This window comes from Rhinoraja longicauda, chromosome 12 (assembly GCF_053455715.1).
Source record: "Rhinoraja longicauda isolate Sanriku21f chromosome 12, sRhiLon1.1, whole genome shotgun sequence".
Taxonomy (NCBI): Eukaryota; Metazoa; Chordata; class Chondrichthyes; order Rajiformes; family Arhynchobatidae; genus Rhinoraja; species Rhinoraja longicauda.
In genome coordinates, this window is record NC_135964.1 from 12,051,698 (window position 1) to 12,076,856 (window position 25,159).

General features: G+C 40.8%; 1 protein-coding gene across 1 annotated transcript in view; it reads right to left on the bottom strand.

Annotated features, from left to right (window-relative positions):
• Positions 1 to 25,159, bottom strand: part of LOC144598646 (protein maelstrom homolog) — a 31,378-nt gene that overhangs the window by 931 nt on the left and 5,288 nt on the right. Inside the window, exons 5-12 of the mRNA XM_078408856.1 lie at positions 22,090 to 22,245; positions 20,472 to 20,513; positions 17,659 to 17,789; positions 14,322 to 14,376; positions 8,935 to 9,079; positions 3,192 to 3,254; positions 2,335 to 2,464; positions 1,142 to 1,211 (exon numbers count right to left, since the gene is read on the bottom strand). Coding sequence (XP_078264982.1) covers positions 1,142 to 1,211; positions 2,335 to 2,464; positions 3,192 to 3,254; positions 8,935 to 9,079; positions 14,322 to 14,376; positions 17,659 to 17,789; positions 20,472 to 20,513; positions 22,090 to 22,245 — 792 coding nt within the window. The remainder of the gene's footprint in view (positions 1 to 1,141; positions 1,212 to 2,334; positions 2,465 to 3,191; positions 3,255 to 8,934; positions 9,080 to 14,321; positions 14,377 to 17,658; positions 17,790 to 20,471; positions 20,514 to 22,089; positions 22,246 to 25,159) is intronic.

Genomic DNA, 25,159 nt, shown 5'->3' on the forward strand with positions numbered 1-25,159 from the left:
TTTTGTTGCCCTTAACCTTAACCTTAACAGGATCTCAACCTGAAACAGTAGCTATTGCTCATTCCAAAGATGTTGCAAATCCTGGTGAGTTTTTCCAGTATTTTTGGCATTTCATCTTTATTGCAATTACCACACACAATTAGCTGATTCCCGACACTGTGCAAGATGGATTTAGCAAGTCTCTTTCAGTTAGTGCCCCAGAAGATGGAGGATATCCCAGATGATTTTTCCCTTTTGTAGAGATCTGCTTGCTCAGTCCAGATCAGCTTCTTCCTCCGTCATCAGGCTTCTTAATGGTCCTTTCATAAGCTAGGGTACTGTCCAATTCACCTCTACCACATAACCTGTAGTACGCATGTCACTGGGAAAGACTGGCTGTCTGCAATCACTGTTCACGGGCAGCCCACACTAATACTTGGCTAGCTTTGGTGCCCCAGGGTAGGACACTAGGGCCACCAGCAGGGTCTCCATCAACACACTGAACCAGTCCCAATACACAGCTTTGACAGCTGGCAAAGGCACACACTCCGCTTTGCTGCAGTTAGCAGATGTTAACGCATCCAGACACTTAAAAACAATTAGATCCAATAAAGAAATTAGCTAAAAAGACGGCATTAAAGCAAACCAAAATAATTTTAACAAGTTGCTTTTATCCACCGATAAAATGGGTGATAGGTCAGCAAAAAAAGGCTGTAGCAGAAACTGTTGTATTCTACAGCTGCCACTTTTCTATGTTAGGAGATACACGGAATCTTAAGCAAAATGCAAACTGTTGGAGGAACTAGGCAGGTCCATTGAGGGAATGGACAGGCAACGTTTCAGGTTGGGAACTTTCTTCAAAGTGTGAAGAAGAGTCCCGACACAAACGTCATCCGTCCTTTTCTTTCCAATGATGTTGTCTGACCTGCTGAGTTCCTCTAGCACTTTGTGTTTAACTTTTATATTTTATTTCAGTGATTAATAGTTAAAATGCAAAAAATTAACTGGGTAAAAATTTCATTTTAGAAAAGATAAATGTACAGATCCAATGAAAATAATTTATGTTAAGTCAAAGTGCACAGTGGGTTTTACAAATTTTAATGAGAGATAAAGGATGAGTGATCAATTGAAACAATTATTTTTAAAAAGCAATTCTGCTTACCGATGGAAATGCTAGCTTCAGGGGGTGAATGGAAATAGCGTTGAGCCGGATTCTCCGAGGGCTTAGCTGGCTTTTAACAAAATCAGAAAGTTATTTGCACATCCTCCTCTCTGCTCTACTAAATAAATCTAAACTTTTTTTTCACAGCTTGGATGAATAATGCCCCCTCCTAAATTATCCCTTCAAAAACAGCCAGGCATCACAGAGTTTGTTTACTGCAGCAAATAAAAGTAAATACCTGTAGAAATCTGAAATGTGAACATGTAATGCTGGCTAAACTCAATTCTGAAGGATGAGTAACTATTTCTCATTCCACAGATGCTGCCCAACCTGTTGAGTTTCTCCAGTATTTTCTGCATTTGTCTTTGTTGCCATTATCACACACAATTAGCTGATTCCCAAAACTCTGTGCAAGGTGGATTTAGCAAGTCTGTTTCTGTTGGTGCCCATGCAGTCACGGAGAGAAAGTATAACTCTGCACGGACAGCACCCAAAAAGTCAGGATCGAACCGGGACTCTGGCGCTGTAAGGCAGCAGCTCTACCAGCTGCTCCACTGTCCAGCTTTAAAAAAGAAGCGAGGTCGAGTCCAAAAATTAATAGCAATAACAGCAACCACTGCAAATAACATTTACTGAAGCAACATTTTAGCAAATAATCAAACTAATTATTTAACTCCACCACATCTTTCATCCTAACGCAGGGGACCAACATGACTCTAATGAGTACTTTTGTAACTTTGTTGGCACCAGAAACGTGGTGTCCCTATGTGTGCCAAGTGTCCAGTATACAAAACAAAGAATTGTACTGTACCTAGGTACATGTGACAATAAAGTATCATTGAATCATCAAAAGTATTATTGAAACATTGATAAAGATATTTAGTGATGGCAACTCCATTTCTGTGATTGCGGGACAAAAAAACACTTGTGTACTAAGCTACCATCTATCAATCAAGACCCGAAATGGAATATCTAACCTATGAAAGTCTTCAACAATGGAATAAACCAGGATCCTAATATTAAAAGGCAAAGATTTACAATTCAAGATGTAATTGATTTGTTGGCAAAATTATTTAAAACATATTCACTCTTAGACAGGAAAAGCAAATCATGTTCAAATACCTTACCACAAAAATAAAGCACTCGACACAAAAATATTATGCCAGAGGGTTAGAAAGTATTGAGTATGTTACCTGACAATAATGATCCAATACTAATACTTTAGGATTCAAGACAGTGCCATAGGACAGCTCTTTTTTTGGAATGTGTGCAGCTGTTATCTCAAAATCGTAAACAGAAGCCAACGAATTACTGACGCAGTATCTGAAATGAGCAGCAAAAAAATATAGAATGTATACCTACATTTACAATTGTAACCATAACATGTCACTGAATACATTTCACTATATGAACGTCTGACTAGAAAATCTTGGTACATTAAAAAAGATTTAAAGCATTCTGGACAGAGCACAGAACGTAGCTTAATATAATGACAACAGTCCACGTGCTTCACTGATAAAATGGTGATTGAAGTACGCAGTAGACACAAGCAGCTGCAGATGTTGGTTTACAAAAAAAAGTGCTGGAGTAACTTGACAGCATCTTTGGTGAACACGGATAGGTAACATTTTGTGTTGGGACTTCTTCAGACAGATTGTGGTCAGGGTGGGGGGGGGTGGGGAAAAAATCTGGAAGAGAGATGGGGCAGGACAAAGCCTGGAGGGTGATAGGTGAATACAGATCAAGAGCTGACAACTTTACATAACGTGACAAATATACTGCATTACATGAGTGGAGTAGCACTTCTTAACTATACTTAATTTTAAATTAACATTTAGCTTTCTCAGAGAAAACACGATACTCCTGGGAATCGTGATTCATAGAAAGTGCATTTTTGCAGATACAAGCTACGCGAAGTAGACCAAAAACATTTCATATGGGGTAAGGAATGTACAGAGGTACTGACTGAAATGTGTATGTGGGACTCACTGCCATTGGCCTTATCCGCATTCCAACATGATCAATGATTTTCCTGGAAAAAAATACTTACGCATATTTCTTGGTAGTTGCTAATGCACAATGCATTATGTCATGTTCATCGTGCCACCTACACCTAGAGGGGAAGAATGCACTTTTTGTTTAGAAACTAATTTCTACCACTTCACATAGATCTAATCACAGAATATTTTATGTAACATCGCCCATAGAAAAACATAAGTTATACATTGTAGCATCTTAATGAGGTATGTTTTAAACTACATTTCTTTGTCTAACAAGTTTTAGTTATACATTCTCTTGGAATTTACGTGACTAGGAAATATACTTCTTTATTTAAATTAAATTTTCCTCCTTTACTCACTAAATTACACAGAAATATCCAATTTTGGAAAACACCTCCTATATCATTAGTTGGTCGTAGTAATGCTATAAAGATGATCTTTCTCCCACCGCTACTATACTTATTTCAAGCAATTCCGATCTACCAAAAAAGTTTTTTTTTTTAATTGATTCAATTGTTACTAATAGAATAAATAAAAGACATCTATGTAAGTCTAAAACTAATGGAGGAATTGCCTTACCTAACTTCTTATTTTATTATTGGGCGGTTAATATTAAAAATATAACCTGCTGGTTGGATGATTCTGATCAACAACCGGATTGGTTAAAGATGGAGAAAGAGGATTGTTTACCATTTGATATTGTTGCGATCCTCTTAGCTCCAATAAATTTAAATAAAAAAACATATGGAGGTAATCTCATTATACACAGTGTTATCCGTACCTGGAAACAATTACATCTTACGTTAAAATTGAGTAAATTATCTGTTTTCCTTCCTATAGCGAATAACCCTTCTTTTAAACTGTCTGTCTTAGATAGAGGATTTGCTCAATGGAAAAGTTATGGAATTAAAAGGGTGGGAGATCTTTATCATAAGGGAACTTTTCTTTCTTTTCAGGATTTACAGCAGAAGTACGGATTACATGTTAATAATTATTTTAGATATTTACAACTTAGAGATTATGTAAAATTACACATGCAAGAATATAAGTTTAGTCCAGAAACACCTGAATCGACATTATAATTCAAATAAATTAATATCGTTTATTTATAATACTCTCCTAGACACTGACATTCCGTCATCAGAATCTTATAGACGAGCATGGGAGGACGAATTGAATCAACTCATAATGCAAGATATATGGGATGAAAGTTTACAACATATACACCAATGTTCATTAAATACTAGACATTCCTTAATACAATTTAAAATAATACATAGATTACATTATTCGAAGACGAAATTAAATAGGATTTTTCCTAGTATCTCTCCTATTTGTGATAAATGTCAATTTCAAGAAGCTAATTTAACTCATATTTTCATAAATTGTATAAAAATGCAAAACTTCTGGTTGGAGATTTTTAAAATAGTTTCTAAAGTTATTAACAAGCAATTGGATATGGATCCAAAATTAATTATATTAGGATTATCAGAACATACTACAAACTTTACAACAAGTCAGGTACATTTTCTTGATTACAGTCTAATAACTGCGAAAAAATGAATACTTAAATTTTGGAAAAAAACAATAACCCCCACAATTAAAATGTGGACTACGGAAATGACAGAGACCCTGCATTTGGAAAAAATAAGATTTGCCTTAATTGACAAACCTGAGTTATTTTTTAAAATATGGTCTCCATTTATTGAATTTTTAGAAAAGTAAATGGGTTTGGCACAGGACTAAAATAAAAATTTTAAATTAAAAGTTGTACTTGAGTTAGGGGTTGGATGTACAACTGTGGTTATTGTCTCCCGGATCTACTCCCTTTAATTTTTATAGTTATATCTTTTTTTTAATCCTCTTATTCTCTCTTCCCAATAGTTTATAGTTTTTTTGTTTTTTTTTGTGTTTTTTTTCCCTCCTTTCTTCTTTATTTTTTTATTTTCTCTCTTTAAAAATTTAAAAATTGAAGCTATGTAAGAACTTTGTAACAAATGTGTCTTTTATTTCTATTTATACATATGCTTTTCAAAAATTAATTTAAAAAAAATAATTAAAAAATTCTCCTTTTCATTGATTGTGGCAAAACATTACAATAAATTATAAAAGCTGAGAACTACCAAATGAACAAAGGATCTGTTTAGAATGCGTAATCTTTACAAGAAATAAAACTGATGCAGAGAGGAAAAATAATTTGGTGATTTCATTTTGATGAGATCACATAAATTCTACTTACGCACTACCGTTCAGTTACTGTGCAGCAGTATTGTGACTGTTCATGCTGAACTCAGAGACTTGAGCTAAAGATAAATCTGACCTTGGAGATCCAATGAGCTTTCATGGAAGAACAGCCAGTTTGTGTGTGGTCTGCCCTGCATGACACCAACCCATACAAATATTTGACTCCCCACTGCCTGCTGAAATGCCGAGCTAAAGATAATTTGAAACACCCAATGCCTGGATGATTTTAAAAAAAAAATAGATGCAAGAGAATTGAATAGTGCATATCTTCTGGTTGGAATTAGTTTAGTTTAGAGATAGTGCGGAAACAGGCCCTTCGGTCCACCGAGTCCACACCGACCCAGCAATCCCCGCACACTAACACTATCCTACACATAGTAGGGACAATTTACACTTACATCAGGCCAATTAACCTACATACCTGTACGTCTTTGGAGAGTGGGAGGAAACCGAAGATTTCGGAGAAAACCCATATCGTCACGGGGAGAACGTACAAACTCTGTACAGACAGCACCAGTGGTCGGGGTCGAACGGGATCCCTGCAAGTGGGATTGGGATTTGTAATAAACCCCGCAAAGGCTGAAAGCAAAGGCAGCAACTCTACCGCTATGCCACCATGTCGCCCGGAAAGAAAAGATGTTTCAGCCTTTGCTGGGGTTTTGCAAATGCTGCAGATAGCACTGGGATAATAAAGGCCATTGAAGGTATCCACTTTACAGAAGGTGCTAATCTAGCAACATGTTTACCAAAGATAGACATAAAATGCTGGAGTAACTCAGCGGGTCAGGCAGCATCCCTGGAGAAGGAATGGATGATGTTTCGGGTCGAGACCCATCCGACAGTCAGGGGAGACGGAGACTAGAGATATGGAAGGATAAGGTACGGAAATGACAGATCAAAGAAGACAATTGTCAAGGAAATGTAGAATCGCTCGTTATTAGCTGAGGGGAAGGTGACAACCATGCATACAACCAGTAAAATTAATCAGGAGGACAGTGAAACAAGTCGAACTAGGATGGGGGAAGAGACAAAGAGAGAGGAATAGCAAGGGTTACTTGAAGTTAGAGAAAGCAATATTCATACCACTGAGTTGTAAGCAGCCCAAGCAAAATATGAGGTGCTGTTCCTCCAATTTGCATTGGGCCTCACTTTGACAGTGGAGGAGGCCCAGAACAGAATGGTCAGTATGGGAATGGGAGCAGGAGTGTTTTGCTACCGGGAGATCGCATAGGCCTAGGCGGACTGAGCAAAGGTGTTCAGCGAAACGATCGCCTAGCCTGAACCCATCTGCTCAGTCCATCTCGGCCTATGCGATCTCCCGTTTGCTAAACACTAACTCCCCCGCCCATACTGACCTTTCTGTCCTGGGCCTCCTCCACTGTCAGTGAGGCCCAGCGCAAATAGGAGGAATAGCACCTCATATTTCGCTTAGGCAGCTTACAACCCAGTGGTATGAATATTGATTTCTCTAACTTCAAGTAACCCTTCCTTTCCCACTCTCTCCGTCCCTCCCACACCCAAGATCTCCGACTAGCTTCACTGTCCTCCTGATTAATTTTACTGATTGCGTGCCTAATTGTCACCTTCCCCTCAGCTAACAATAAACCTTTCTACATTTCCTTGATCATTATCTGCTCTGATCTGTCCTTTGCACACCTTATCATTCCATATCTCTAGTCTCCGTCTCCCCGACTCTTAGTCTGAAGAAGGGTCTCAACCAGAAACGTCACCCATTCCTTCTCTCCAGAGATACTGCCTGTCCCGCTGAGTTACTCCAGTATTTTGATTTGATTTTCAGCGTAAAACAGCATCTGCAGTTCCTTCCTACACATATTTACCAACAATGGAGCGAAGGAGAGTTGTTGAGACAACACGTAGGTGATAGATGAAAAACAGTTAAGGGGAGGGAAAAATAATTCAGCAGATGGAACCAAGTGGGGAGGGTGGAGACAGAGGCCGGAGGGTGATAGATGGAACCAGGCAGGGGAGGGTGATTGGTAAATTGAATGTTAGAAGGGATGGGAAAGGTGAACCAAGAGAGAAGAAACCAAAATGGATAAGTATTAAGGTGATAGGCACATGGAACAAGGGGTGGGAGGGTGAAGAGTCTAGGTAACAAGGGGGAGAATGGAAAAGGTGAGCAGAAGGTGAAGGATCCCAGAGTGAGAAAGGGACACAGAGAGCGGAGTTACCCAAAATTAGAACATCCAGCATTCTAACCATTGGTGATATTCACTCACCATTCAGTTCCTCAATTGGAATGATGGTGGGTGAATAACCAGCCACCATAAAAGATAAAGGAAGTGTGTTTTCTATATCAGTCACATACAATAATACACCTGCATTAGAGCTACCATGCTCTATGGAGTTACTATGGGCCCAATTAATTTCAAGAGTGCTGTATTGTCCTATGCCTTGAAACAGAACAATTAAATTCATACTTGCAGTAGCACAACAGAAATGTACACGTAGTACTTTCTGAAACATTAGGAAGTACAGATAACTTTTCTTAAACACAAGACTCTGAAAATTGGTATTTCCTCATCATCTTGAAAGATGAGTTTGAGCATCTATAAGGTCTTGTATTCAGACCTTCCTGATAACCCGCATTGTCAAATTCTTCGTGAAGCATCGATGTGGGCCTGTTATCTTTGGCAGACTACAATGTGAACAACCATTACTTAACTTGGACTGACAAGGAAACCGTGGCAGGTGTACATGTTAAACCCACTCTGCATACACGGTTCATAACTGTACATAGGCAGAGGACTGCAATTTAATCCCAATGGTACACGAGTCTTCATTTTATAAACAGACGTTGAAATCTTAAACGTACTTAGTTGGAACTCCACCATGCATTAGTACATCAACTTCAAGTACTGTTTTTCCAATTTTGGGAAAAAAATGTGGTCAATAATAAATAAACAATCTCATTTAATTCCAATAATACATTATCCTTTAACATAGTTAGATCCACAAATGTTGCAAGGGTTATAACTTGTCTTCCTTATGAAGTGAATGAGATATTGAAGGGCAATTAGCAAGTGCCACATTAAATGCAATCTGGTGCAATTAAATGCCTACAACGAGAACAAAAGGACTCATAAATTTCTGCCCATCATCTGGGGAATTAGATCTGGTACTATACGTTTGACCCAGTTAAGTACAAAAGCAATAAGGTTATAAGGTCATAAGTGATAGGAGTAAAATTAGGCCATTCGACCCATCAAGTCTACTCCGCCATTCAATCATGGCTGATCTATCCCTCCCTCCTAACCTGTAACAACCCGTATGCCTAACAATTCTGACAAGTGCGAGCAAGTGGGGTTAACTTTGTTCATGTGGTGGGTGTGCAAAGTCCAGCAACTCGGCCGTACATGGTCGCTGATCATTCCTTTGATCTTCACAAAGCATCCTGCTGTTCCATTGCTGGCCTGGGATCTAATCTCCACCTGACCAGTGCCTGATGTTCTAACTAGCAGCCTGCACAAACTCTCAGCAGCACAATAATCACACAATTTGCAACATCCATATTTTTAATGGCCATACCTAGTATCCGTGGCATAATCCCAAAGCATTACATCCAGCATTCTTCCAACACAATCCTTTGAAGGCTTTTCTTTTAACTTGTGCTCATGAAGTTTCACTACGAGTTCTTCTAGTTCAAAAATCTTCACTGGAAGGCTGCTGCCACCTGTTGTAAAAATAAATAAAGAACATAAGCCAGAGCCAAATTATTTTTATGGGAAACAATCATATACTGGGAGTGGCTGTGAATCATAAAGACAGACTAGAGACACGGGTGTCTTCCTCAATACTACAAGAATGACAGGGAATAAACTCCCAGTCTCCCTAGTCCCACAGGCTGGGATCTCATTCTTTGCACCACTGCTTCAACCACATTTGCAATACAATACAATATATCTTTATTGTCATTGTACAAGAACAATGAGATTAAGAATGCCACTTCCATATCGATGCTATAAAATAAATAAAACATGGCGAAAACAAAAAAAAGGGGAGAAAAAAAAAGAAACAAGGTAAAGTGCAAATAGGTTCATGCAGGATCAATTGTGCCAGATGAACTAGGGGCAGAGACAGATCATGGGGGGCACTCAGCAGGTCCGATTCAGAGCAGCTATAGCTCTAGGAATAAAGCTGTTTCTTAGTCTGGAGGTGCGGGCGCAGAAGGCCTTGTAACGTCTGCCAGATGGAAGTAGCTCAAACAGACGGTGGCATGGGTGTGTGGAGTCCTTGTAGATGCTGGTGGCTTTCCTGAGGCAGCGTGCGTTGTAGATGTCCTCCAGGGCTAGTAGCTGTGTCCCAATGATCCTCTGCGCTGTGCAGACGACCCGCTGAAGAGCTCTCCTATCTGCTGCTGTGGAGCTGAGATACCACACAGAGATGGCGTATGTTAGTATGCTCTCTGTGGTGCATCGGTAGAAGGTCATCAGCAACTGTTGGGGCAGGCCAGCCTTTTTCAGCATCCTCAGGAAAAACAGCCATTGCTGTGCTTTCTTGACCAGCGCAGCGGTGTTAGTGGACCATGTGAGGTCCTCTGAAATGTGTGTGCCCAGAAACCTGAAGCTGGACACTCTCACCACTCTGACCCCATTGATGAAGACTGGAGCATATTCCTCATTCTGTGGCCTTCTAAAGTTGATGATTAGCTCCTTGGTCTTAGCTCTGTTTAGGGACGGGTTGTTCTCAGAGCACCAGCTCGCCAGGTTCTGCACCTCCGCTCTGTAGGCTGATTCATCGCCGTTGGAGATCAGCCTGATCACCGCTGTGTCATCTGCAAATTGGATGATGGTGTTGGTAGCGAATGCAGGAACACAGTCGTGTGTGAAGAGGGAGTAGAGGATGGGGCTCAATACACAACCCTGTAGTGAGCCAGTACTCAGAGTGGTAGTGGAGGACAGGTGGAGGCCCAGTCTCACTACCTGAGGGCGCTCCGACAGGAAATTCAGGATCCAATTGCATAGTGACGAGCTGAGGCCTAGCTGGTGGAGTTTGGAGGTGAGCTTGGTGGGGATGATAGTGTTGAAGGCAGAGCTATAGTTTATGTAAAAGCATCCTCACGTATGTGCCCTGTCTCTCCAGGTGAGTCAGGACGGTATGAAGAGCCAGAGAGATGGCGTCCTCTGTGAATCTATTAGCTCTGTAAGTGAACTGATAGAGTCCAGTGTGGCAGGGATGATGGCTTTGATGTGGGACCAACCTTTCAAAGCACTTCATTACTATTGGTGTGAGGGCAACTGGACGGTAGTCGTTCAGATTGCTGATGGTTGCTTTTTTCGGCACCGGCACTATGGTGACTGACTTCAGGCACTTTGTTTCAGAACAACCCTCGCATACCTCTGGCACAGGCAGCCTGTCTCATCCCTTTCTTCTTTTGTTGTTTTTAGTCTGTTTTATTTGAATCAATTTTGTATTATGTGGGGGGTGGTGGAAACCTTTTTTTATCTCTTCCCTCGACGGAGATGCGACTTTTTCCGTATCGTATCTCTGTCCAACTAACATCGTGGAGCTGGCGGTCCCTTTGTTAGGGTTCGACTTCGGGAGCTCTAAATGCAAGAGCTTCGACTGCCCCGATCGCGGGAGCTTCGATCGCCCCATTGCGGGAGCTTCGATCACCCCGACTGCAGGAGAATAGGAAAGAAGGTATGTTATTTGCCTTCCGTCACTGTGGAGAATGTGAAGTCACCAAAAAACGAGATGGACATGCTGCCTGTGCACTCACGGCACTCCCTCCTAGTCTTGGAGGGAGTGCCGCGAGTGCAGTGATCTTGGTGTTTTGCAGGGACATGGCTCCATGAGGACATCCCGGAGTCTGGTGCGAGTGTGGACGGCTTTCTGATTGTTCGGGCAGACAGGGACCGCAGAGAGAGTGACAGCGGTCGGTACGACTCTGGTCACATCACGGAGAAGAAGCGTGTGTGTGGCCCGGACATTGAACTGATGACAGTTCTGACCTGCTGAGTTACTCCAGCATTTTGTGAATAAATCGATTTGTACCAGCATCTGCAGTTATTTTCTTATACGACTTGTTGCTCCACTGCGATTTCTCTTCGAGGTATGTCCACTTTGAAGAAGTTCTCCTCCTCTCTTCGACGAGAGTTTAGCAACATGCTCTCTCGCTGCTCCCCCTGTGATCTTCCTGTCTCCACCTATATCCTTCCTTTGTCCCGCCCCCCTGACATCAGTCTGAAGAAGGGTCTCGACCCGAAACGTCACCCATTCCTTCTCTCCCGAGATGCTGCCTGACCTGCTGAGTTACTCCAGCATTTTGTGAATAAATCGAATTGAACTGATGGCTGTGGGTCTCCGCTTATGCTGTGTGCCCTGGGGATTATCACACGCTGTTGTGGTGGTTGTTTATGTTTAATCTTCATGTAGTTTTGTATCTTGGTGCTTTTTTGTATGACTGTATGGAAAATCAAATTTCACTGTGCCTGTACAAAGGACCATTGAACCATTAATTCCTCTTTTAACTTGTCATTCAATTTTAATTCCACAGGACTCTGAATACTTTTATCCCCCTACCCACCCCCCCCCCCCCCCCCCACCCCACCTAAAGCAAAACAACACTGTACCACCTTTGCTTGCCTTCCAGTTTAGTAGTTAGTTAAGCATAAAAATTTAAAGCAGATATTTTTTTCCCCCATTAAGTATTGAATTTGCGAGGTCATGTTGCAGTTGTACAAGATGTTGGTGAGGCTGCATTTAGAGTATTGTGTTCAGTTCTGGGCACCATGCTATAGGAAAGATATTGTCAAGCTGGAAAGGGTACAGAGAAGATTTACAAGGGTGTTGCTAAGACTAGAGGTTCTGAGCAATAGGAAAAGGTTGAGTAGGTTGGGATTCTATTCCTTGGAGCGCAGGAGGATGAGGGTTGATCTTACAGAGGTGTATATGATCATGAGAGGAATAGATCAGGTAGATGCACAGAGTCTCTTGCCCAGAGTAGGTGTATCGAGGACCAGAGGACATAGGTTTAAAGTGAAGGGGAAAAGATTTCATAGTAATCTGAGGGGTAACTTTTTCACAGAAAGGGTGGTGAGTGTATGGAACGAGCTGCCAGGGGAAGTAGTTGAGGCAGGGAGTATTGCAACATTTAAGAAAGTTAGACAGGTACATGGATAGGACAGGTTTGGACGGATATGGACCAAACGTGGGCAAAGTGGCGCAGTGGTAGAGTTGCTGCCTTACAGCAAACGCAATGCCGGAGACCCGGGTTCGATCCTGACTACAGGTGCTGTCTTTACGGAGTTTGTACATTCACCCCGTGACCTGCATGGGTTTTCTCCGAGATCTTCGATTTCCTCCCACAGTCCAAAGACGTACAGGTATGTAGGTTAATTGGCTTGGTAAATGTAAAAATTGTTCCTAGTGGGTATAGATAGGTTAATGTGCGAGAATCGCTGGTCGGCGCGGACTCAGTGGGCCGAAAGGGCCTCTTTCCGCGCTATATCACTATGACAACCCAAAATTTGTTCCCTTTTGTTTTCAAAGGAAGAACAGGAAACATGTTTAAAAGTCAGTGTTAATGCCACAATTCCAGTTGTACGTTTCATGACATCAGTGTAACAGGAAGGTACACGTCATATATCAGATCACTCGCAAAATGCATTTATATTTTTGTACTCCACTGTCATTGCATGAACGCTGGGGACATTTTTAGATTTTGGTAATATCAACAGTAACGATGTGCAAGCAAGATTTCTTGCAAGGTTTAAAGTTCAGAAATAGATTAGCACACATTGAGAATAACATTGGTCACCAAAATGCTCGCTCAAACATCGAACCGCAAAAGAAACCTTGGAATGACACAAACGAGAGCACAATATGTAATACTAACATCACCTTTTTGAACGAATATATTGCAAGTACCTGAATGCAAAGCATCTGAATTCAGTAATATTTACCCCAACTACAACCCAGTTGACTTGGGAACAGGTCTGCCTCAGACCGCAAGACATTACAGAGTTGTGGATGTAGCCCAGTCCATCACATTGCACCAGACTCCCCACCACTGACTCCATTTTTGCTTCACTCTGCCATGGAAAAGGAGCCAACATAATCAAAGCTTTGCACCACCCCTGTCATTCCTCCTTTTCCCTGCTCCCGTCCGGCAGGAGGTATAGAATCCTGAAAGAGTGTACCACCAGGCTCAGGAACAGCTTCTTCCTTTCCATTATCAAGCTTCTCAACAGTCCTTCCATTTGCTTGGGTACTGTTCGATTTACCTTTACGCCATCGAGGACATTGAACTTTGTGTTGCAATGCTGAGAACTATATTCTGCACTCTATCTTACCTTTTGCTGTATCTATTGTACCTGAGTTTGGACTGTTTGAGTTTAACCAGTCCAGGCATCAGTTTACTCTGAAGATAGACACAAAAAGCTGGAGTAACTCAGCGGGACAGTTGGCATTTCTGGAGAGAAGGAATGGGTGATGTTTCGGGCCGAGACCATTCTTCAGACTGGTTAGGGATAAGGGAAACGAGAGATGTAGACAGTGAAGTGGAGAGATAAAGAACAATGAATGAAAGATATGCAAAAAAGTAATGATGATAAAGAAAACAGGCTATTGGAAGCTGTTTGTAGGGTGGAAACGAGAAGCTAGTGCGACTTGGGGGTAGCCTCACTCCTCCAATTACTCTGGTATATCAGATCTGTTTGGATAGCATGCAAAACAAAGCATTTCACTGTATACTGTACACGTGACAATAATAAACCTAAACCTAATTTTAAATGCATACTGCTCCAATATTCAATTCCCAGGAAATTATCACTAACAATTATATAGAAATACCTTTCCAATAAAATTCTGAATTAAACAGCTGAAATTAGATCCAAATCAAAATTATAAGTAGAGTAGCAGCAATCCTTACATCTCAGGTAAATCCTACTACACGTCAAATGTGTACCTACCTGCCTTACAGGCTAACCAGTTCAGGCACCAGCTTACTCTGAAGCACTCGGCCAACTATAATAGAAAAAGAACCACTTTCAGTTTAAGATTTAAGGAATGCGCAGGCATATTCAGACATGAAGTCTTTCCCCGAACCAGCCAAATCAACACAAAGACACAGAAATAAAATTAATTGATCAACAATCTTATGTTCAACTAAATCGAGACAGTGTGACAACTGGCTAGTCCACTGAATATATTATAGTCCAAAATAAAATTAGGAGTAATGATCAAAGAATCAGACAAAGTAAATAAAAGACAAATGTAATCAAAAAAGGTAGTGCTGGAGTAACTCAGTGGGTCAAGCAACGTGTAGAACATGGATAGGTGACGTTTTGTGCCAGGACTCTTCTTCAGACTGATTGTGCATGGGAAATGTGAAGGAAAGAACTGCAGATGCTGGTTTAAATCGAAGGTAAACATAAAATGCTGGAGTAACTCAGCGGGACAAGCAGCATCTCTGGAGAGAATGAATGGGTGACTTTTCAGTTCGAGACCCTTCTTCAGTTGGGGGAGGAAAAGGATAATGTTGGAAGAGAGGATGGGCAGGTCAAAGCCTGGTGAGTGCTAGGTGGATGCACACAAGGGGAATTTCAATAGGCAGATGGTTGGACAAAGGTCAGATGTGCAAAGACAAAAAGAGGTGAGAAAAGGATAGGTGTGAATTGTGTAGCCAGAGGAAGGAATGTAGATGGAGGGGAGAAATTGATGTCAATCCAGATGGGGTACGGGGGGGGGGGGGGGGGGGAAGAGAGGAAAAAATATGTATTAAAATATTAAAAAAGCAGGGGGTTGTTTGTAGGTTAGTTACCCAATACTCCATGTTCATACTGATGGGTTGTAAAGTGGAATAAGAGTTGCTGTTCCTCCAGTTTGCATGTGGCCTCACACTGGCAATGGAGGCGGCCCAGTATTTAATCAGTTATTCTGACAAATTCCTCAGTAAAGATTATGTTGATGGTAAAATAAATTTCACTAAAGAAAAGCTTTGCATTTATGCAACATGCATGTCCTATAAACACAAGTCTTACCTTGTTTGCATGCAAATGAAATGCAATCAATAACTGATTTATGTAGCAAATAATTGTGCAGCACACAGATACTTCCTGCCTTCTTTTTCTTGATCCTATCTCAAGGAGGAATGTGATGCTGCTGACTAGTGTATGTTGATACGAGTCTCTTGGGATTAAGGAAACTGGAAGCCTCGAGCTAGATAAGCAGCTTCATTTATACTGCAGCACTAACAAAGTGCAGTACAGCAAGCACTGGAGTGGGAATGTTCAAAATCTGCTCAACACAATACAATATATCTTTATTGTTATTGAACCCAGGGGTACAACGAGATTGGGAATGCGCCTCCCATACGATGCAATAATTTAATTAATTTAGACAACAACAACCCAACGAAACAATTGTAACAGTTATAGACAGAATAAAGTGCAAGTAAAGTAGATCTGTGCCGGATCACTGTGCGTTGTGACCATCCTGTTCAGCAGGACCGGTTCATAGCAGCTATGGCCCTGGGGATGAAGCTGTTCCTGAGTCTGGAGGTGCGGGCGTAGAAGGCCTTGTATCGTCTGCCCGATGGAAGGAGTTCGAACAGACTGTTGCAGGGGTGTGAAGAGTCTTTGTGGATGCTGGTGGCTTTTCTGAGGCTTTTCTGAGGCATCGTGTGTTGTAGATGCCCTCCAAGTCTGGTAGCTGTGTTCCGATGGTCCTCTGAGCTCTATGGACTACCCGCTGAAGAGCTTTCCTTTCTGCCTCTGTGCAGCTGAGGTACCACACAGGGATGCCATGCATTAGGATGCTCTCTATGGTGCAGCGGTAGAAGGTCAGCAACTGTTGGGGTAGACCAGATTTTTTCAGTGTTCTTAGGTAGAACAGTCTTTGCTGTGCCTTCTTGACCAGCGCAGCAGTGTTATTGGACCATGTAAGGTCCTCCGAAATGTGAGTGCCCAGAAACTTGAAGCTAGACACTCTCTCCACACTGTCCCCGTTGATAGAGATCGGGGCATATTCCCCGTTATGTGACCTACGGAAGTTGATGATCAGCTTCTTGGTGGTATTTAGGGACAGGTTGTTATCCGAGCACCAGTCCGCCAGGTTCTGCACCTCCGCTCTGTATTTTGTTTCATCACCGTTGGTGATAAGCCCGATCACCGTTGGTGACAATGGTGTTGGTGTCGAATGCAGGAACACAGTCAACCTTAAAGAACCCTCTGTGTATATACAGTGTTTGGCAATAACTGCACACGGTTAAATTTCACATATTTCTCCCAAAACTAAGAAATCATTCTTGCAGGGTGCACCTCTCGGCCAGACCTGACACAACGGAACTTCTTGAAGAAAAACCCGATTTAGAGTTGTTAACGGAAAACCACTAATTTCTAGTCATCTTACCTGGAAATGGTTCAAATGTGAATATTCCTGACAGATGTAGCATGACCAACAACAATTAATTAACCAATACACTGCATCAACAATGTCTAGTGCATTACATTTTCAGTGTACAAAATATCAAATGGTGCAGGTTTATCTGAAGACTTAGATGCTTTTTCCTTGTTTAACAAGTGATATATTTCAGGGCATGCAGAGTATGATGGCCACTGAACAGCTGGCTTTCCATACAAACACAAATACAAGGTTTACTGATTCACTTTGACAAACAAATTTAGTCTATCAAATCCTTCCCTGCCAATTTTAAAAGACATTTGGACAGGTACAGGGATCGGAAAGGTTTAGAGGGAAATGTGTCAAATGTGGGTAGGTGGGACTAGTGTAGTTTATAATCAGCACAAGCAAGTTGGATCAGAGGACGTGTTTCCGTGCTGCATGACAACAAAAAACTTACTGAATAGTGAAAAGCCTGGATAGTGAATGTGGAGAGGATGTTTCCATAAGTAGGAGAGTCTCAGACCAGAGCCCATAGCCTCAGGATAAAAGGACGTATCTTTAGAAAGGAGCTGGAGGGGTCATTAGTCCAAGGATGGTGAATCTGTGGAATTCATTGCCACAGATGGCTGTAAAGGCAAAATCAATGGATATTTTTAAGATGGAGATTGACAGATTCTTGATTTGTTTGGGTGTCATGGGTTATGGGGAGAAGGTAGGAAAATGGGGTTGACAGGGAAAGGTAGATCAGCAGTGATTGAATGGCGGTATAGACTTGAAGGGCCCAATGGCTAATTCTGCTCCTAGAACTTTTGAAAAGTTGGATATCAACTCTTCCCCTTTCCATATGCGAAGTTTCTAAAAGATAACAATGGCATTTCTCCGTTAGGATTATATCAATATTACCTTACAATAAACTGGAAGGAAGCAGTTGCTTCTTCCTGGATTCAGAAAAGCGATGAATTGCTGAAAGATCTCTCTGTAATTGGAACTGGCGTGTTCAAAGTTTGAAAGTGGAATTTTATGAGTGCTGTCACCTAGAAAAAAAATGCCTCTTTAATCACATCAACTTTATTTTACTTAAATATAATCACTTAGAATAAAGTTGTAATGGCAAATGCTGGGAGAAAGGCACAACGAAAAGAAGAAAGGAAAGCTTGGGGATAAAGGATCTTTGGCAATGCGGAAGATGAGGTCGGGCTATCCCCAAAATCCACTGAAGATCCATCACCTTTCCTGCAGCTGGCAAGTTTAAAATAATTATGATTTCTCCTGTTTATCTGACCAATACTGAGCACCACAGAATATTTCTAGACATCTGGTGGAATAGATTTGTAAATCAGTCATTTTTAATCATTTTCTTTGCAAATGTATGTCCATGATTACAGAGGAGTAAAACAGATGTAAAAAATGGCAGTGCTCACATCAGGTGAATTTGGAACATGCATTAGGTGAGATGGAGAACACCTCAATACTTGCAATATGAATGAATGATACTTTATTATCACATGGACATGTCGGTCAGATTCTTTGTTTTGCATACACAAGGTATGCAAAGAGTCGCTACATATAGGCTGCCACCAAAGTTACAAAGTATTCCATTTGGTCCCCAATGATTCCCCTTTGTTCTCGGCCTTTGAGCTTGCCAAGAGTTTACTGAGAATTCTCTCGTGCAGCACAAGTGAAGTCCCACAAGTCCCAAGCAGCATTCATTATTATAAATTCCACACGTTCGCGGGTCGATGCGTCTGTGGAGTGGATCGGTGGAGTCCCTGCAACTGCTGGGGATTGTGTGGATCAGGCACCACTGGAGAGGTGGATGAGCATTCGATCAGGTGCGGCCCGCAGCGACACAAGGCCAGGCTGACCCCAGCATCACCCACCCAGTGCCACCGCTGGGACAGCAGGCCTTGGGCCAAGACAATGCTTGATATTTTGAAAAACTTTAAACCTTGAAGGACCTAAGATGACGCCAGGTGATCTTGTACTGCCTCAGTGAAGTTGACTATTCTTACATGACAATCGTTGCACTCTTGTACTTAGGCATGATTGTACTTATGTACAGTAAGATTTTACTTGATTGTAACAAAAAACAAAGAACTTCACTGTATCGAGGTACACTTGACAATAAAGTACCTTTCAAATTCTTACCATAGCAACAATGTCAATGGATCAATCCAGCTTCCTCCAACATTAGCACAATATAACATTTTGGTTTAAGCTCCATGTACTATCAAATTGCACCCCATGTTACAAAAAATTGCCATTGCAGAATTCATATTTTGCCACTCAAATTTAAGATATGGAGTAAAATCCATTCTCACAGAACTTGTGAGAAAAAAATGAAGTAAATAAATCAACAATACTTTTTTCAACTTGCGATGCAAATGGTTTCATGATGCAGAAAATGGGGACATAGACCTCCTATATCACCGGGGTCACCAGTAACAGAACCATTTCTGGAGGAACAACAGAACCAAGCTCATCTCACCCTGTGGGTACTGAGTTAATCTTGGCCACCAACCACAGTCACCTTGCAACCAAAATAGGAGCAGGACTGCACAGGAAGAGATTAAAATTACATGCAAAGGATTTGCAGACAGTCATGATGTGAAGAAATAGTGGTGGAGCATAAAGAACAGGCAAATTGGAAAGAAGTTGAATATTTGGAAGAATTGTCTTATATGATAGCGATAGTTGCATATGGGATATGAGGAAAAAATTATCATGGTTTTGAATACTTAATTGACTTTTCCAATCAGAAACATTGATAGCTTGTCCAATGACCCTGCTGCCAGCACACTTTTGTCCCATCTCCCCCACACTCCTGCTCATCATTAACACTGATACTGTCCCCACACTATCCCACTCTCCCCATCACATTTGACTGGCCCATTTCATCCTTAAAATAGTCAAAATGTAAACAAAGGTAATCTGCAGGAGCCCTTCTGGACTACATTGCAGAACTTTTGTTACTTATCTAGGCAGAAGGTGTAGATTTTAAAATACAGATCTAATCTATTAAATTTGCAGTCATTGCAAAAGAATATGTGCCACATTGTAAAGTAACCAACTTGTTATCACCTAAGATGGCCTTCAACCTCAATATGCTTCATTGTTTTTTGGAGAACACAGCTACATTTCTCTGGCGTGTCAGGAGCTCAGCAATATGGAACTAATAAGTTGTTCCACTAAATGTACTTCATTTCTTTTGTGCTGTTCAGTATGCCCTGAAAATAACCTTTCATTTAAATCATTTTTAGTTTTGGAAATGCAAATGTCTGTATAATAAAGTAAATGCTACCAAGAAATGGAAAGGTGCTGCAGTAATTTGAACAGAGCAAAGCCGAAATCTGCTGACAGCAATGGACATTCACAAACAACTTGGGCTTTTATTTCATCATTCTGCACAGATTAAGAATCCAATTAAAAAAACCATCAAGTGTTGGAGTAACTCAGCATCTCTGGAGGACATGGAGAGGCGACTTTTCAGGTCAGGACTGAAGAGGGTCCCGACCTAAAACATCATCTATCCATGTTCACCAGAGATGCTGCCTGACCAGCCGAGTTACTGTTGCGCTTTATTATTTTGTAAACTGGCATCTGCAGTTCCTGTGTCTTCAGAATCAATATGTTTAGTCAGTCATTTAATTAAACTGGTCATGATTAAGACATTAAACAAATGGCAATTATTTCAAAAAAGGTTTTCAATAACTTACTTGAAATCTGGCAATGATATCGAAAGCCACACGGGATAGTGCCTTAGTCATAGTGAAGGGAAAGAAAAAATTTAAATATTACATGCGTTATTTTTGCAAATAATTTCAAACAATGCTGATATGTCATTATCAGAGAAAGTGAGATTAGTGCTTCAATATAAAAATCTGGCTTCTCTGGGCTCTCTTAGTTAACTATTACAATCTAGACTGACAACACAAGTCAAAAATAATTTAAAATTCTCACAAAAAAAAGTTGTTAAAATAAACATTAAGCAAAAATCAGCTCTGCCTGATTTGCCAAGTTAAAAATATTGTCAGCAATATCATTTTTATAACTTGCCAAAACTTAGATTACAGACAGACACAATTTAAACTGAATCTGAAATCTCTTCATCCCAGTAAAAAGTAATATGCCAGTTAAAACAAATGCATGGCCTTTGACACATGGGAGAGCAGGGATACTCGCTCATACCCCAGTGAAGGGTAGTCATCTCGAGAGCAGCAAACAGCAACATTATTGCATTATAAATGCATTTCTTGTGGCTTCCATGAATGAACAGTAAATTCAGTTACAGTGGAATTTTCCTTCAAATCACTCGGGTAAGATATTCTCCATGCACCATTCCTAACAAAAACAATTTTATTTTAACACTTTTTACAGCTTTCCATATCTCACTAATATTGCCGAGAGAACTTTAGGACCAAGTTACTTCTTAAACCACTGCCACTGTAAAGGTTTTAGCATACCGTTTTTAAGTGCATTTTCAAACTTGAACTTCATTTCATGTCTAAAATGAGACACAGCAAATGTTGCACGAAATAGAGATTGCATTTCAAGCTATAATACCCACAAGAATTGTTTAAGTCAGTATTGATTCTTACCACTTAATTGCCACATTCAATGTCTGACAAAATAAGTCAATTCCAAGAACATTAATGGTGTAAAACTAGTCCCAAATCTCTCCCAGCCTAACACTTCTCAACCAGCTTCACAGCGTTTACCTACAACTGTTTGGTTTATAGATGCATTAATTAGCTCTCTTTCACCCCCATCATATTTGTTTGAAGATAAGGGATTCACTCTTCAAGTCCATGAAGCGTAAACTTATGGAACAATTGAATTCAGGTTCTTTATTCCTCACCACCAAACGAGACTCTCGTTCAACAATACAGAGGGTTCCCGGATACAAAATGAATCCAGCCCTTCAACTCAGTACGTCATGGAACCATCCCGGGCCACAGCTCTCCGAACATAGAATGTCTACCCTGATCTAATAACAGCACAACTGTAGAATATACCAGATATACACAGAAGGTCAAAGAGCACATTTGGATAGAAAATTAAGACTTAACATTTCAGGTTGATGTCCTTTCATCAGGTTTTAGGCCTGTTCAGATGTTAATTTTATTTCTCCCTGCAGTTGCTGAATGAACTTGGGCATTATCTAACAATTTCTGTTATTATTTTAGATTTACAGCATCCACAGAATGTTGTTCTGCTAACCATCACCATTATCAAGGAATCAATAAGAAATAGTTTCCCCATTCCAAACTGCTGCAGAGAACATTACTCTCCCTCAGTCTATTAGTGCGAGACGGACAGCGCACTGATGCTCACCTGGATCTATGAAGCAATGAAACTCATCTATCATGCCTTTCCTCATGGAATATTTTATACAAGCCATCTCACAAGGAAGGAAGCGTTGTTCACAATTAGAGGGAAGATCGGCCAGGCTCAGGAAGCTGACAAAGTGAAAAACTTCTTCACAAACCTCTTTGGAAGAGAAAAAAATATTATCATTATCAGTGGAGAATTCTTAGACATGAAATAACTCAACAACGTTAGCTTAGTTTAAAGATACAGCATGGAAACAGACACTTTGGCCCACCGAGTCCATGCTGATGATCGATCACCCGTTCACACTAGTTCTATGTTATCTCAGTTCCTCATGCACTCTCTACACACAAGTGGCAATTTACAGAGACCAATTAACTACAAACCCACGTGTCTTTGGGGTGTGGGAGGAAAGTGGAGCACCAAAGGAAGCTCACATGCTACAGGGAGAATGTAAAAACTCCACACATACAGTACCCGAGTTCAGGATCCAACCCATGTCTCAGATGTTGCGAGGAAGCAGCTCTACTAACTGTGCCTCCCACATTTCTTCACAATAGCCAACATTCATAAATCCAAAAATGGGAAAAATATACAACCTATTTGGACTAGTGAAATCCACCAAGGACATCTCAGTAGCTGTGATTTCAAGGTGTCATTGAGGTCAGAAGTAGAAACAAGGAACTGCAGATGCTGATTTACAAATAAAGTCACAAAGTGCCAGAGTAACTCATCAGGTCAGGCAACATCCACGGAGAACATGGATGGGTGATGCTTAAGGTCAGGACCCTTCTTCAGACTGACTGTCAGGGGGAAGGAAAGCTGGAAGAGAGGAGGGACAGAACAACACCTGGCAGGTAATACATGACCACAGGTGAGGGGAGGTTTTGATAGTGGGACAAAGTGGATGGTTGAACAATTGACAGATGAAAAGACAAAAGTGAGTCAAAAGAATTGAAGAGTTGCAAATAGTGTAGCTAGAGGAAGGAATGTAAGTGGAAGGGGAGAAATAGGTGTGAGTTTAGATGGAACACAGGAAGATGGGGGGGGGGAGTGGCGTGGAAAGAAAGGAAGGGGTGGAGTTTAAATGACCTACAATTAAAGAATTTGATGTTTGTTGTAAGCTACCCGTGGAATACGAGATGCTGTTCCTCCAGTTCGCGTGTGACCTCACTCTGGCAATGAGGTCAGTTTAATTCCAATTATATCATGATCTAACATGAAAAGCTGTTAGCTCGCACCTTAACGGTTATTCATTTTGGCTAAGAATCTGTTGCCAATTTTTTGTTGTTGAGTACAATCAAGAATTATGATTGAGATAACAATGTTTAGATTCTAACAAAAATTTGAGGAATGTTGTATTGAAGTCACTCATGCCACCGAACCCTATCACGATTCATTATTAACAGTCATCCATTTTTTAGGTTACAATAATCAGTCAGTATTTTTAATTTACTATATTGCATGTATAATATAAGCTGCAACAAATTTGACTTCCAATTTTTTGCACTGTTGGGGTAAGTGTGCCATCTTTTTTAATACTATACTAAACAATTAATTTTATTGAACATCGCGAATTCAGCCATGCCATGTTTCAATTCAGAACCATGGTCTTAGTTCTTCACCCTTAGAATAGATATTCCCCCAACTTTGTTGCAAGCAAAAGATAAACACAAAAAGCTGAAGTAACTCAGCGGGACAGGTAGCATCTCTGGAGAGAAAGTTACGGTCAGGCAAACGCCTCCGCTGTCACGCTGTGAAAACGGAGAGGATGAGACGGAGTTTTTTCCCCACAGGCCATCAGGACCGTTAACTTTTATAACTCCTGGGACTAAATTTTGTCTTCTCTATATTAACTTTATTTATATGCTGTAACTGTAATTCTTTTTTGTGCACAATCCGCAGGCATTGCCACTTTCATTTCACTGCACATCGTGTATGTGTATGTGACAAATAAACTTGACTTGACTTGAGAAAGAATGGGTGACGTTTCAGGTCGAGACCCTTCTTCAGACTAGTTGTAAGCAAAACACTTTCTGATGAGTTCATTCTGCAGTGTTAGCATGACTTTAGATGATTAATTATTGATATGCTGATAAAAGTCAGCATCCTTCTCACGATTTATTTACTACCTCTAGCATTTTAATCACAGAATGCAATACAACAGCCAACTTTCTCATTCCCCTTCAGATGACTCTGCATTTTCCAGTTAGCCATTTATTAAACTTTAATATCAATTGACATAACTAGTAACCGAAAAGTTTAACAGGCAACAACTCCATCTCAGGCCCAAAAGGACCACTGAACTGATTTTTTTTTCCTTCTACACAAACCAATAAATCTTAACAAGATCCAACTCTAAAGCTTGTTCACTGTCGTTGGTTAGGTTATTTTGAAATGCTATTTCCCCCCTCCAAATGTTGACTGCAATCATTTAAGCTAATGTCTCTGTATTTGTCAGAATTAATTTAGCTGTCCTCCTCAATAAACACAATTGCATTTACCCATTTCATTGATGGAAATTACTTTCCAAAAATCAATGTCCACATCTCCTCCCTTACCTCTCCAAGAACAAGTGTCCCATGTACTGTTCCTGTTGAGATCTGCATCCACAGGAAATTAAACTCGAGATCCTTGATCTACTTCACATTATGCAACGTGACAATTGCCTTCAACTATTTAATATATCTCAGATTCAGAGTCAGTCTTGCAGCATGGAAACAGGCCTTTCGGCCCAACTTGCCCACTCTGGCCAACATGTCCCAGCTACACTAGTCGTACCAGCCTACATTTGGCCCATATCCCTCTAAACCTGTCCTATCCATGTACCTGTCTACATGTCTCTTAAATGTTGCCTATAGTACTTGCCTCAACTATCTCCTCCGGCAGCTCGTTCCATACACCTACCACCCTTTGTGTGAAAAGGTTGCCCTTCAGGTTCCTATTAAATCTTTCCCCCCCCCCCCCCCCCCTTCACCTTTAACCTATATCCTCTGGCTCTTGATTCTCCTGCTCTGGGCAAGAGGCTGTGCATCTACCCGATCTATTCCTTTCATGATTTTGTACACCTCTA